Source organism: Oncorhynchus gorbuscha, linkage group LG19 (assembly GCF_021184085.1).
Source record: "Oncorhynchus gorbuscha isolate QuinsamMale2020 ecotype Even-year linkage group LG19, OgorEven_v1.0, whole genome shotgun sequence".
Classification (NCBI taxonomy): domain Eukaryota; kingdom Metazoa; phylum Chordata; class Actinopteri; order Salmoniformes; family Salmonidae; genus Oncorhynchus; species Oncorhynchus gorbuscha.
This window is the reverse complement of record NC_060191.1, coordinates 29,866,159-29,881,789: the sequence shown is the minus strand read 5'-3', so window position 1 is coordinate 29,881,789 and position 15,631 is coordinate 29,866,159. Positions and strand designations below refer to the sequence as shown.

At 44.6% G+C, this 15,631-nt stretch overlaps 1 protein-coding gene across 1 annotated transcript in view; it reads right to left on the bottom strand.

Annotated features, from left to right (window-relative positions):
• The window catches only part of me1 (malic enzyme 1, NADP(+)-dependent, cytosolic), a 133,172-nt gene extending 123,890 nt beyond the window's left edge, over positions 1-9,282 (bottom strand). The window contains exon 1 of the mRNA XM_046315378.1: positions 9,057-9,282. Coding sequence (XP_046171334.1) covers positions 9,057-9,185 — 129 coding nt within the window. The 5' untranslated portion in view covers positions 9,186-9,282. The remainder of the gene's footprint in view (positions 1-9,056) is intronic.
• Between the last annotated feature and the right edge of the window lie 6,349 nt (positions 9,283-15,631).

The window sequence follows — 15,631 nt, the reverse complement described above, 5'->3', positions numbered from 1 at the left end:
AAAAGTTTTAAATTCTCTAGTACAAGCCACTATTGAAGGCTATCAAATACTTCTCAAAGATGTCCTCTGGTGGTCAAATTAGCAAACAATCACTTTCCCTGTGACAGCATTCCAGTTCCCAGTGATGTGCTTGGTGGCGAGCTTGTGCTGCTGCCTGTGCAGGCTCGACTGTGTTTCTCCACTGTATCCTAGAAAGTGAATATGGAGGCCCATTGACCAGGTTTGACTTTCAGTCATTGACATTTGGGCATATTCAAAGTCCTTTGGGAGTTGTGCCAAAACCAGACCCCCAACCTGTTTATCAGACAATATCCTCATACAACATCCTTTATGATACAATAGGCAATAGGTCATTCCAAATTCCAAGTCCACTGACTAGCCTCACTTGGATTGGCCTTTTGGTTATTCCCTTGGTTCTCCAGTTCTAGACCCATATTGATATCCAATATGTTCCCTTTCAAACAACAAACAAAAGCTATATTGAGGAAACAAGAGCAACAGATGGGTGGGGATGGGAGGTCTGAGCCATGCTTTATAGTCAGGTGATAAGTCCATCACTGTCTCCCTCCATGTGTCTGGGACCAGTCTAATGGCTGGTCCATTGTCCAGACCTGGAAAGAAATGTCTTAGAGAAAACACATAGCCTCAAGGAACCAGCAGGTTAGGGGATTTAGACGGGTCTGTCCCAGAGAAGAAAAAAAAAGCCAGAATGAACAGGCAGATGGAGATCTTGTGTGTGTGAGTGTGTATGTGTGTGAGAGACAGGGTAAAATGAGGCTGCTTGGCAGGTGCCACCAAGGTTGAGTTATTGGAGGGGAACAGGGTTGCACTTTCCCCGTCTGGCCGCTCCACTCCAGTCCATCAGTGGAATGTCTGGCGGCCGGCGATGCGTGCGGTCGCACCGCCACACCTGGAGACACCTGGCCACACCTGAGATACCTGTGACATCACACACACAGTTCTGGGAGTTCTAGGGGCAGTTTAGAGCAGGAGATTGACAGGACCATCTGAACTGTGATAGAGCAAGAACAGAGCACTCTTTGTCCCATAGCCAATCATCAGTTTAACAGTGTCATGAAAGCGTATTGCCAGCTAACACCCGCCTGCATCTCACGTTGGCCCTAAAAAAAAACACATTTCTGTACTACTCATAATATAATGGCCTATGTCTTTAGAGGACAGTGTACACATTATACACAATCAGCCATGGCTACACAAGGCCCCCACATAGAGTTGTGACCGTCGGTCAAAAGTTTCCCAAACATTACAAAATACTTGGAGAGACACGCTCATTCTGTAGGTGAACAAGTCAGGGCTAGGCCCCATACTCCCACAAGCATCCAGTGGTGCCTTTTTCCAATTAGGACAGCATTATGTTATACCTTGGTCCAAGTACTACGGCCCAGACTGGAGCACATCCAATAGGGCAGCGCACAACTGGCCAATTGTCGTTAGGTTCGGGTTTTGGACGGATTAGGCCGTCATTGTAAACAAGAATTTGTTCTTTAACTGACTTGCCTAGTTAAATAAAATACATTTTAAAAAATGTGGATTCACACAAAACCAGTCTCTCTCAATCACTGGCTGGTCTTCCAACAAGCAACCCATAAAGAGTGCTCCAAAATCCAAAGTTACAGCTTTAGAAATGTTTCCATTACAGATTTGAAAGCTATTTGATGCAATCTGTATGTTTGTTTCTAAATGTATTTATTCTAAACTCGGTGAGAGGAAGATGCAAGGCTTGTGAATAAGCTAACTATAGGGAGATTAAGCCAATGGGTGTAGCAACCAAAGAACAGTTCGGTTCAGAATCATTCAGGCTAATAATGACTTCCATTTGTTAGAGACAGAGGGTTATGATAACCCAGCTCCATTGCCAGGGTCAGCCAGTTAGCATTCCAGCACATCCTCGTCGTCCAATCAAATACAGTGTTGTTCCACAGAGTTTTCACTAAGCCAAGAACACAAGATTAATGGACGTCTGTTGTCTGATGGGCCATCTGCGATGTCATGTGGAGCCTGTGGTTACAAATGGGGCATCCAATTTGTGGTCTGGATCTTCAACACAATTTGTATTTTGGGCTGAAATGTTACGTAACACCAGCTATTTAAACCTCAATAAACTGCATATTACTTCTTAATTAAGGGATCTCCATTTTCTGGAGAGTTGAAAGTTGATGCCAGACTGAACTCTGAACCATTCCACACAAGTGAAGTGTGAAACTGAATACCAATCGATGATGAACAGCAGAACATCTTCTGTGCATGATAGGAGTCTTCTGAGGAGAGAGAGCTAATGAATGCTAAGGGCCAAGTGTCCATCCATACCATGACCACACTCAGCACAGGGTTAGCTTAGTTAGCACACAAAGACACACTGAATGGACATCTGTTGGATCACCTGCGCTCCAGTGTTTGAAGTAAAACACCATCCCTGATAGGATGCTCAGAGAGCGTATTTCACTTCTTCTTGTTTTTCATGCCAGCGTTTCGTGACATGCCGGCCTGCCCAGCAAGCGTCTGAGGGCTGCAGTGTGGCCTGGGAGCCTGAGATTCACACAGGCTGCTCATTAATACCTGATCAACCCAGAGAGACAGAGGACGTCTGTGGAGTCCGGCCAGCTCTCTCTTCCTCCCCACAGAGACCCCCTTTCTCTGCCTCTCTCCCCACTTTGTTTCTTTATTGCGTGGTGTGCACATAGAAAACACACCTATAATATCCTGTTCCACCTTTTCAGAGAGGCGGAGTGAGTGTGGAGCGAGAAAGGAGGGGTACGAGGTGAAGGGAGAGTGAGTGGAGGGGGATGAAAACGAAATTGACTCTTGCAACCTCTGTCCCTCAGCATTAATTAGTGTGTTTTCCCGCTCACTGGCTCCAGTCTGAAGCTGAAGTGGGTCAGGTGAGGGAGGCAAACACATATCCCCAGGGTGTGCTGAACCCAGGAGAGGGCAACAATGTCCCACTGCTGGGCCCACAGAAGGCTGCCTGTTGTTGAGAAGCAGAACATAATTTAGCAGTCATTTCTTACCTTCTCCTCTAATTTCCTTCTGCTGGTTCATGGACAAGGTCGACAGTGAATGGTTCACTCCGCCGCATAAAAAGCCTTTTTCTCCTCAGAGGAGAAAAACGTTATTCTTACCTGTGCGCTTGTGTGTTTAAGTGTGTATGCCTACGTCTGTTTCGACCGGACTTATGAGGGTATCAGGTAGCTCACACCAAACCTAAGCTGGTGCATTCAAGAAAGCAATCTCAGTGTCTTTGCACTCAGTGCTTATGCTTCATTGCCTGCTGGCGGTCAAAAGTAATTGTGGTTTAGCCCTACTTATATAAAAAGAAACGTTCTTTACAGTTTTCCCCAATTGTTTACACACTAAAATTGGATCTTGAAACGCAAAATCACCGAAACCTGAAACTCATGTACCAAATCCCTACACCAAGTCTGCAAAATTGCAAGAACAATTCCTGCTTTACACTCGGTTTTCAAACCTATATCACACTTTTTGTGAAACACCGTTCCCTACATTAGGCACAACATTCAAAATTAAAATCTCTTTAGTCCCATTGGAAAGCAACGCCAACCACAATGCCAAGTTCTAGACACCAATTGGCAACACCCACTCCTCACAGGTGTAAGCACTAGTTGCTGAATTGTTCACTTAAAAATCAGAGCTTTAAGCACTATAAAAGGCCACAGATGAGCTCTCCTGTTCTGGGGGGAAATGGAAGTCAATGGTGAAGCAAGAGCTTGACGTGAAGGAGTGAGAGGGAAGAGGAGTGAGAGGAAGAGGAGAAAGAGGAGGACGAGGAAGGACAGTTGTCTCAGATGAGATCAGGTCCACATTGGTTGACCATGTGCTCAACCATGGATTGAGTATGAGGGAGGCTGGGCAGAGAGTGCAGCCCAACCTGAGCCGCTACACGGTTGCATACATCATCCGTACATTCAGCAATGAGAACCGATAAGTTACCCACCATCTACACTATGCTCTTTGTGTATGTATACTATAGTATACTGCAGTCTGACATATGAGTAGGCCTATGCTACTCAGTGATTGTTGGCCAACGTTATAGTAATGTAATTTCATATTGAAAGAAAATTGATTATTTTAGCTTACTGTAACCAATCGTATCTTATTTGTGGATCTTCTACAGAACTGACATGGCCAGGCCATGGTGAAAGATACCGGCTGTTCACACCAAAACAGGAGACCGCTATTGTGAACATGGTGGTGGCAAACAATACCATTACACTACGAGAAATTCAGAACCACATAATTGCAGACAACACAACATTCAATAACATTCACCAGGTGAGCTTGTCTATATTGGACCTTGTATTACAGCGCAACCGAAGCCGGATGAAACAGGTCTACAGGGTGCCATTTGAGCGAAACTCAGAGAGTTAAAGAACAGCGCTATTAATATGTGCAAGTAAATACTAGACTGTGAATTTACTATCATATCAGCACTGTAGACACATTACAGTACTGTAATCCAGTGTATTGTGCCTCACCATATTGACTGCTCTAGGTCTATGTGATCGCCAATGTCTATTTCAGAGAGTCTTGGAGCTGGATGCCGCTGCAATTCAGCACATTTATATTTACATTGATGAGGCTGGCTTCAACCTAGCCAAAAGAAGGTGACTGGGAAGGAACGTCATTGGCCACTGTGCCATTGTGAATGTCCCTGGACAGCATGGAGGGAATATCACCATGTACACAGCCGTTAGCCAGCAAGGAGTCCTCCATCCCCATGTCAACCTTGGTCCCTACAACGCCGCCCTTCTCATCACATTCCTGGACACACTACATGACATCCTTATTCCAGCCGAGCAGAGGGGTGGACCAGAGCAGCCCAAGTATGTTGTCATCGGGGACAGCGAGAGTTTCCACCGGGCTGCTCTGGTCCGCAACTGGTTCATCGACCACCCACAATTTATTGTTCTATACCTCCCACCATATTCCTCATTCCTAAACCACAAGTTTAGGACTTTTGTTTTTTTAGTTTCCCCTCGCACGCATGCCTCTTCTCCAGGCAATGGATGCATGTGGTGAAGTTGATGTGAGGGCTTTCGGTGGCTGGATCCGTCACTCTAGAAGATTCTTTCCCCGCTGTTTAGCCAGGGAGAATATCGCTTGTGATGTAGATGAAGTACTGTGGTCAGACCGAAATAAGAGGCAGGATGCAGCCTGAAGTCTTTTTTCTTACATTTTGCATGTGTTTTCATCTTTTTCTGTTTAGAGTTCTGAAAGAATGAGCCACTTATTTTAATTTTATTTTTTTATTACAAAAAACCCTTTATCTTACTGTATGTTTTTCCTGTTTTTCTCCTGTTGTGTATGGAAAGTGTTCAAAATTACTGCATTTTGGAAATAAATTACAATGTTTTTGTTACTGTATTGCATTTGTGTGTGTTTATGTATATTTGAGTAGGTATACAATACTGTAACAATATTTTACAACTGGCTCCAGTTTAACAATGAAAAACCATAAATCTACTGATGGGAAATTCATATAAGTGTTTTGTGTTGAGCACATCAGTGTGTTGTTGGTTGGTAGACAGATCTATTCATATGATGTGTGTGTCATTTTGATGCATCAAAAAATATTTTGGAAAAAGAACAGTTTTGAATGCAGTGTTTGCTTTTGCTAGAGATATGTAGAGTTTTGTGTTTTGTGTTTAGAGTTTTGGGAAAATGACCCAAAGATTCAGCAAATGTGAGTAAACAATTGAGGAAAACTGTAAAAGCAAGTAGCCTAAACCTATTCATATAGCCTCTTTAAAATCTTGGTTATTATCAATTAACAAAGAGAGAAACCCATTGTAGCCTTTGATCGATGCAAATAGACCTGCCAATTATTTACTCACACTGACTATTAAAGCCTGTACTTTGGTCTTGACAAGTCTTTTGGTGAACTAGACTTAACGTTTTCTAAACGAAGCACGTTTACTACAGAAGGAGAGTTAAATAAATAGGTTGCTGCACTCCAACTCTCCAATGACTCCCAAATGAAAGCAGTTTGAAAGAAGTGTTTCTTAATTAATCTCATTAAACCCCAGTCTTCTCCAAAACAAAGCAATAACACATGCTCTAGCTAGCTCATTACGATGGAAGACATGTAAGTAACATGAAAAGCCTCACCATAAAACATGAAGGACTGTGGGTCTCGTAACATTCACTCTTCATACTCTGACACAGAGAGACATGAGCATAGAAATATAATGGGTAGACCAGCCAGGGTCTCAGATAGCTCATAGCCATGTGACCAAATCCAATATGACCATCCAAATAAAATATTGTTGTGCTGACAAGTGTCTCTGTGGTTTGCACCTAGTGAAGCATGCTTGAGAAGTTGTGCAATTCAAATAAAAATCTCAGTCATTCCTTTTGGAATTTCAACATTCAATGCCATTCCAGAATCAAATTCACTGTGTTTGTCTGACCAATCAACTTGTCAAATTCCCTGTCCAATTTCAAATTCAAGCTTGCATTGGAGGGCCAATTTTCTTACCAAAGAGGCCCAATCACAAATGAAAGACCATTTGAGGTATACTAAACACAAATCAGTAGACCAATCATGTTTCACCTCTACAGCTCTCTTGTACAGACGGTCCACTGAGGTGCAAACTGGGAAGTGCAGCAGGTAGCCTAGCTGGTAAGAGCATAACTGAAAGGTCGCTGGCTTGAATCCCCGAGCCGACAAGATCGATGTGTCAATGTGCCCTTGAGCAAGGCACTTAAGTCTAGTTGCTCCTGTATGTTTCTCTGGATAAGAGCGTCTACTAAGATGTAAACAAACAATTTAGACAGGGTTCAGAGCTGACATGACCAACTTGAGTCAAAACAGCAGAAGCAAGAATCTGGCTAAAGCTTTTAGTCGATCAATGACTGGGGATTAGAGGCAGATTCAGTGCTCCCAGTGACCAAAATGACATGGGTTTTGTCAAGGACAGCCTACTTCTTATTGGATTAACAAACTGAGGTATGGAATTGTACAACACAAGGCAAAGCCTAACCATACTCCAACTGCAGCCAGCCACATTCACAGTGTAAAAAAAGACATCACTCAAAGCCATAATGTGGTAGGACACATGAAAAATGTGACCTAATTTTCCATCATATTACACACACACATGCCCGCTCACAAACACCTGTGCATGCACTCCTTGTGTGAGAGCTGGTCTTAGAGGAGTGGACTCATTAACCTTCCTGACAAACTGGGCTCAGTGTAAGCAGTGGGGCCTTGGGCCCCCCTCCAGGAAACAGGATGTTTGAACGGCACTGACTGACTTAATATAATAATAATAATATATGCCATTTATCTGACGCTTTTATCCAAAGCGACTTACAGTCATGTGTGCATACATTCTACGTATGGGTGGTCCCGGGGATCGAACCCACTACCCTGGCGTTACAAGTGCCATGCTCTACCTTATCAGCAGCTAGGTAGGTACAAGGACCCTGACAGCCATTTCAACAGTAGTAAATGCCACTCTTTATCAGATAAGGGAGAGCTTTCACCCAAAGACTTCCGCTGCTGAATGGCGTCATGCCGTGCTTCAAGGCAATCAGAGAGGACATTCGAGACCAAGGGTGGGGAATAGAGCAGGGTCATTCAATTTTCTCTTAATTTCTAAAATGTCATCTATTGAAATTAAATAACACTAATATCTACATGTATTGTGTTAGCTTGTATTTAAGATAAGTATCCTAATTAGCAGTTGAATGGCAAGTACTCAACTAAAGCTTACAAGTGACCTCCAAGTCCTTGTTCTTCTCTTTTACAGCGTCAAAAGAAACATACTGTATGACACCAGCCCAAATCAGCCTGGTCTCATAGACTAGAAGTAACATAGTAAATGTATATTCGGGACACTCAATTTAGTATGATACTGTATGTTATGTTTGGTATGGTTACATAAGACAGATGGTTAATTAAGGCAAAAACGAAAGTTGGGTGGTTGGTCTGCCCTGTAACGCCAACGTCTAGCAACCAAAAGGTTGCGAGTTCGAATTCCATCACGGCCAACCTTTAGCATTTTAGCTAATTAGCAACTGTTCAACGACTTGCCACTTTTTAGCTACTTGGCAACTACTTAGCATGTTAGCTAGCCCTTCCCTTAACCTGAACCCTTTTACCTAACCCTTCCCCTTTAACCTAACTCCTAACCCTAACCCCTAACGTAGCTAACATTAGCCAGCTAGCTAGAATTGTAAACATATAGTAAGTTCTGCAAACGTGTAATATACTGTATAATACGAATTGTAATCGTGATGACATGATCAGGACCATGGACATGGACGAGGATAGTAGGCTGTCACTCTCCCCCAGGTTGACCAACAACATGTAGCCTCACTAGCCTGTAACCGTAAATCTGTAGGAGAGGCAGGGCTCATCCGACAAAAAGAAAACGCTCGAAAGCTCCCTCCGTTACCAAACTCAGACTGACACAATGACTATGCTTTGTTGCCTAGCAAAGCTACCTCCTGACAGTTTTTAGCTAATTTCGTTCAACCGTTTTGCCAGCCTCTGTGCTATTTTGAAAACACGTTCCTAAAGTGGCAGCCTGTGACAACAAAAAAAAAACTGGAAGAGTTTTCGAAGTCTGACAAGCAAGTCGAGAGGGGACCCATGCTTCGTTCCACTCGTGCAATTGCGAAGGTTAGCAGCGGACCGACTTTTAGTTATTCCACTTACCAAATGAAAATAATATATTGCTCGCGCGTTAATGTTAAACGCACAAGTCTCAATCATCCACAGAAGGCTGACAGTGGGCCGTCATGTAATATTTGAAAAGCTGCATTTGTGTAATAGGTATTACGCGGGGAGGATGGGCTTTCGCGTCATGTCTTGTAGCTAAGTGCTACTGGGAAGAAAAAAAGCAAAGGCGAGAGTGGTACAACTTCATGTAACCCGCTCCGTAGGGCACTGGGCTCCTTTAAATCTAAATATAGCCTGATCTGAAGCTGATACTCCTAACCATGTAGACTAAAGCTAACACTTCGTTTAGAAAAGAAACGTCAACACAAAAAGCACTTGTTTTGGTTACCTTGTTCAGGTAGGGGTTACGTGTAACGTCATACCCCCTCTTCTTCGTGTAAACAAACATTTTACTTTGGTCTTCGGATTTATGCATCTCACTCTCGACCGATTCCCGTTTGACTAAACCGTGTGCCATGTTGCCTCCCTCTTTAAATAGCGTACAGTAACCCTGAACTCTGTTGTGAACCCAAGTCAACAAGTGGATGCGCCGGTGAATGCTCTCTTGGGCACATTGACAGCTCTCCCAGTGAGTGACAACACAGAGCGATGAGCATGAGCGCAACGGATCAGTATACCTACAGTGAGGAATGAAGTTAGGCTACATTAATTAACAACACTACTATTTTATTGCTTGGATAAGATAATACAACTATTTAATTGTATTTAATAAATGTCAAATGCGTGTGGTAATATTTTTATGAAGAATAATTAATTTTATATTCCATCCTGAGAAGAGCTAAGGGCTGTTATTAATCATTTAATTTGAGTGAATATTGGCTTTTATCCCTTACAGTAGGAGCACTTTTAAAAATGATGGGCCATGAAATCTTCAATAGCCATATAGGTTTATGGCCAACCTTGAGTACACACACACGTGTTGTTGATAAGGAGTGAAGGCAAGGCTGTGTCAAAGTAGCTACCCTTTGCCTTGATGACAGCTTTGCACACTATTGGCATTCTCTCAACCAACTTCATGAGGTAGTCACCTGGAATGCATTTCAATTATCAAGTGTGCCTTTTTAAATGTTAATTTGTGGAATTTCTTTCCTTCTTAATGCGTTTGAGCCAATCAGTTGTTTTGTGACAAGATAGGGGTTGTATAGCCCTATTTGGTAAAATACCAAGTGCACATTATGGCAAGAACAGTTCAAATAAGCAAAGAGAAACGAGAGTCCATCATCACTTTAAGACATGAAGGTCAGTCGGTGTGGAAAATGTAAATAACTTTGAATGTTTCATCAAGTGCAGTTGCAAAAACTGTGGCTGGGTCTTACAGCATGACAACGACCCAAAACACACAGCCAGGGCAACTAAGGAGTGGCTCCGCAAGAAGCATCTCAAGGTCCTGGAGTGGTCTAGCCAGTCTCCAGACCTGAACCCAATAGAAAATCTTTGGAGGGAGCTGAAAGTCCGTATGGAGGAGTGGGGCAAAATCCCTGCTGCAGTGTGTGCAAGAACTACAGGAAACATATGATTGTAATTGCAAACAAAGGTTTCTGTACCAAATATTAAGTTCTGCTTTTCTGATGTATCAAATACTTGTCATGCAATAAAAAGCAAATGCATTACTTAAAAATCATACAATGTGATTTTCTGGATTTTTGTTTTAGATTCCGTCTCACACAGTTGAAGTGTACCTATGCTAAAAATTACAGACCTCTACATGCTTTGTAAGTAGGAAAACCTGCAAAATCGGCAGTGTATCAAATAATTGTTCTCCCCACTGTATATAGGATTAGGCAGTATGGCACATAGGCTACATATGGTGTCAATGTCCATTACCCGTTAACTAACTGTGGTGTTGCAGTAGTCTCGGAAACCCACACCCTAAACCAGAATAATGGTTTGTTAGTAGGAGGAAACCCGTCTGTCTACAGAGACTAGTGTTGCAGGTTTAGGGAAGTAGTCACTTCCTCTTTTCACACTGAATCACTCACGCGCCATTTACATGTTCCTAAATAATTTCATAGCTTTTTCATCTGATTTAATAGCATAGGCTTATCCCATACTGTACATCTTTGTATGTTTATAGTGCTTGCCTCTAGAGTAAGTCTTTACTGTTCCATATTTGTCCAATTCGTTTTACAATCACATTTAACAAGACATCAAGAGAGGTTTAAAATGTGCTTGAATATGAAACCAGATTCGGCCTTTGTGTGTCAGCACTTATATTGTCTCTGCAATGAGGACAGTCCTTCTGTTTCTACTTGCTTGTGCCTGTTCAACTGTAGCGTATCACTGTCCCTCAAATTGAGATAAGGAAAGATTATATGAGCTGTGGATGTGCACGTGAAGCTGTTCTATCTGGACCTTGATCCATGCTGGTGTGTGTGTGTGCATGCTTGTGTGTATGAAGACATGGAGAGACACAGAGACATAAGGACAGAGTGAGAGAGAAGAGAGAGAGAGAGATCAGCTAGAGTAATTGAAGGCCAGCTGAACAACAGTGCGTCTGGCTGGCACTTAGCTTTGCGCTGACTCACAGATCAAACAGTCAGAGTCTGCTGCTGATTCACTGTGACTGACTGCACGCCTGGCTGGCACTTTGTCCTCCTTGGCCCTGAGTCAGCGCTACAGAGCTCTGCTGCCTGCCTACTAGAAAAGGAGGGCCGAACATGTCCCCATTCACATCGACAGGATTCCATGGTGTCCACATCACCGACAAACTATCATGGTCCAAACACACCAAGAAAGTTGTGAAGAGGGCACGACAATGCCTTTTCCCCCTCAGGAGACTGAAAAGATTTGCCATGGGTCCCCAGATCCTCAAAAGGTTCTACAGCTGCACCATCGAGAGCATCCTGACTGGTTGCATCACCGCCTGGTATGGCAATTGCTCGGCATCTGACCTTAAGGTGCTACAGATGGTAGTGCGTACAGCCCAGTACATCACTGGGGCCAAGCTTCCTGCCATCCAGGACCTATATACTAGGTGGTGTCAGAGGAAGGCCCAAACATTTTTCATGTCATAGACTCTTCTCGCTGCTACCGCACGGCAAACGGTACTTGAGCACCATGTCTAGGTCCAAAAGGCTCCTTAACGGCTTCTACCCCCAACCCATAAGACTGCTAAACAGTTAATCTACCTGGCTTACATCAGTGGATAAATTCTATTTACGCACGGTTATTTTATTAGAGAAACGGACAAAGATGAATGATTGCGGGTAGTTAATTGTTAAGATAGACCTCTTCTTATACCAATGGATGGTGACATAATGGTGACATACATGCCATTCCCTCAGGCCCCTTGCAAAGCAGATGACTTCCCGCCGTGTACAAAACACTCTGGATTGGAGCATATCATTGTTCATTGGTCTGGGTGCTGTAAGATTTCTCATTTTTACAAACTGAGTAGTTGGTTTACGGTGTTGAGTGAAATTTCAAGGTGTACAACAACAGGCTGGAAGAGCAAAAGGCCAAGAAGCGAAACCTGCACTACAAGGAGCGAAACCTGCACTACAATAACGAAACCTGCACTACAAGAAGTGAAACCTGCACTACTGAAGCCCAGGTTTAACCCTGCAGCCAAATCAGTTCTGCATGCCCATAGAGTGTAGCCCATAGGCCAAATGGAAACCCATTACTCCCTTTTCCCCCTCAATAGAACAATAATGTATCAATCAGACTTTCCAGCTAAATCCCTCCCGAAATGTAGTAGTTTGATAATGGCTGAGCGTCCCGGCACTCCACACTGTCAGGAGATTTCCACCCAGAGGCTTAAGGATTTATCCAGACGACTAACAGCTGTCGTCTCCAATGGGACCGGGAGCCGGGAGTAACTGTGTTGCAGGTTGGGCAGCTAGCCAGCTGGCAGAGGGAGGAACAATTTGGCAACCACCTCCACCGACCAAATCAATATGTTGGTTAGAGAGGGGGGAAGGAGCTGATCACGGTGCTGGATATGACCTACAGGAAGTTGTGCACGTCTGGTGATAAAGCACTGGTGGCAAGGATCCCTTCTGTGCGGTTCGAAGAAAGAGAGATAGAGGGGAGCTGAAAAATAGAGAGGAAGACTTGGATTTTTGGAGGGGTGGTGCATGTACAGCATCGTTCTTGGGGGCATGGGGCTGGACAGAGGCTGGGTTGGTGTGTACCGATATAAAAAATAATAATAATAATCAACAAACAAGCTAAGGCCAAAGGTCACCTTTTAAGCATCAATATGTCATCAGTGTCATGTTTTGTCATTTATTATCTTGTCTTGTCCCTGTGCTTCCTTCTATTCGTTTCCCTCTGCTGGTCTTATTAGGTTCTTTCCCTCTTTCTATCCCTCTCTCTCCCCCTCCCTCTCTCACTCTCCCGCTCTCTCTTCTCTCTATCGTTCCGTTCCTGCTCCCAGCTGTTCCTATTCCCCTAATCAATCATTTAGTCTTCCCACACCTGTTCCCGATCCTTTCCCTGATTAGAGTCCCTATTTCTCTCCTTGTTATTCGTTTCTGCCCTGTCGGTTCCTTGTCTAGAATTCACCGTGCTGTGTTTGTGTATCGCCCTGTCGTGTCGTGTTTTCCTCAGATGCTGCGTGGTGAGCAGGTGTCTGAGTCTGTCTGGTTCAAGTGCCTTCCCGAGGCAACCTGCTGTTCACCTGCCGTTCAAGATCGAGTCTCCAGTTTGTCCTCGTCATTTCGAGTGAAAGTTGTGTTTTTTGATTGTATTTACTTTACTGGATTAAAGACTCTGTTTTCGCCAAGTCGCTTTTGGGTCCTCTTTCACCTGCATGACAGAAGGATCCGACCAAGGAATGGACCCAGCGACTTCAGACGCTCGTTACACTGCCGTCGAGATCCAAGGAGCCATGCTCGGCAGACACGAGCAGGAATTGTCTGCTGCTCGCCATGCCGTGGAGAACCTGGCCGCTCAGGTTTCCGACCTCTCTGGACAGTTCCAGAGTCTACGTCTCGTGCCACCTGTTACTTCCTGTCCTGCCGAGCCTCCAGAACCTAGGGTTAATAACCCACCTTGCTACTCCGGGCAGCCCACTGAGTGCCGCTCCTTTCTCACGCAGTGTGAGATTGTGTTCTCTCTCCAACCCAACACATACTCTAGAGAGAGAGCTCGGGTTGCTTACGTCATTTCACTCCTTACTGGCCGGGCTCGAGAATGGGGCACAGCTATCTGGGAGGCAAGGGCTGATTGCTCTAACAAGTTCCAGAACTTTAAAGAGGAGATGATTCGGGTTTTTGACCGTTCAGTTTTTGGTAGGGAGGCTTCTAGGGCCCTGGCTTCCTTATGCCAAGGTGAACGGTCCATAACGGATTATTCTATTGAGTTTCGCACTCTTGCTGCCTCTAGTGAGTGGAACGAGCCGGCGCTGCTCGCTCGTTTTCTGGAGGGACTCCACGCAGTGGTTAAGGATGAGATTCTCTCCCGGGAGGTTCCTTCAGATGTGGACTCTTTGATTGCTCTCGCCATCCGCATAGAACGACGGGTAGATCTTCGTCACCGGGCTCGTGGAAGAGAGCTCGCATCAACGGTGTTTCCCTGCTCCGCATCGCAACCATCTCCCTCCTCTGGCTCAGAGACTGAGCCCATGCAGCTGGGAGGGATTCGCATCTCGACTAAGGAGAGGGAACGGAGGATCACCAACCGCCTGTGCCTCTATTGCGGAGTTGCTGGACATTTTGTTAATTCATGTCCAGTAAAAGCCAGAGCTCATCTGTAAGCGGAGGGCTACAGGTGAGCGCAACTACTCAAGTCTCTCCATCAAAATCCTGTACTACTTTGTCGGTCCATCTACGCTGGACCGGTTCGGGTGCTACATGTAGTGCCTTGATAGACTCTGGGGCTGAGGGTTGTTTCATGGACGAAGCATGGGTTCGGAAACATGACATTCCTTTCAGAGAGTTAGAGAAGCCTACGCCCATGTTCGCCTTAGATGGTAGTCATCTTCCCAGTATCAGATTTGAGACACTACCTTTAACCCTCACAGTATCTGGTAACCACAGTGAGACTATTTCTTTTTTGATTTTCCGTTCACCGTTTATACCTGTTGTTTTGGGTCATCCCTGGCTAGTATGTCATAATCCTTCTATTAATTGGTCTAGTAATTCTATCCTATCCTGGAACGTTTCTTGTCATGTGAAGTGTTTAATGTCTGCCATCCCTCCCGTTTCTTCTGTCCCTACTTCTCAGGAGGAACCTGGCGATTTGACAGGAGTGCCGGAGGAATATCATGATCTGCGCACGGTCTTCAGTCGGTCCCGAGCCAACTCCCTTCCTCCTCACCGGTCGTATGATTGTAGTATTGATCTCCTTCCGGGGACCACTCCTCCTCGGGGTAGACTATACTCTCTGTCGGCTCCCGAACGTAAGGCTCTCGAGGATTATTTGTCTGTGTCTCTTGACGCCGGTACCATAGTGCCTTCTTCCTCTCCGGCCGGGGCGGGGTTCTTTTGTTAAGAAGAAGGACGGTACTCTGCGCCCCTGCGTGGATTATCGAGGGCTGAATGACATAACGGTTAAGAATCGTTATCCGCTTCCCCTTATGTCATCAGCCTTCGAGATTCTGCAGGGAGCCAGGTGCTTTACTAAGTTGGACCTTCGTAACGCTTACCATCTCGTGCGCATCAGAGAGGGGGACGAGTGGAAAACGGCGTTTAACACTCCGTTAGGGCATTTTGAGTACCGGGTTCTGCCGTTCGGTCTCGCCAATGCGCCAGCTGTTTTTCAGGCATTAGTTAATGATGTTCTGAGAGACATGCTGAACATCTTTGTTTTTGTCTATCTTGACGATATCCTGATTTTTTCTCCATCACTCGAGATTCATGTTCAGCACGTTCGACGTGTCCTACAGCGCCTTTTAGAGAATTGTCTCTACGTAAAGGCTGAGAAGTGCTCTTTTCATGTCTCCTCCGTTACTTTTCT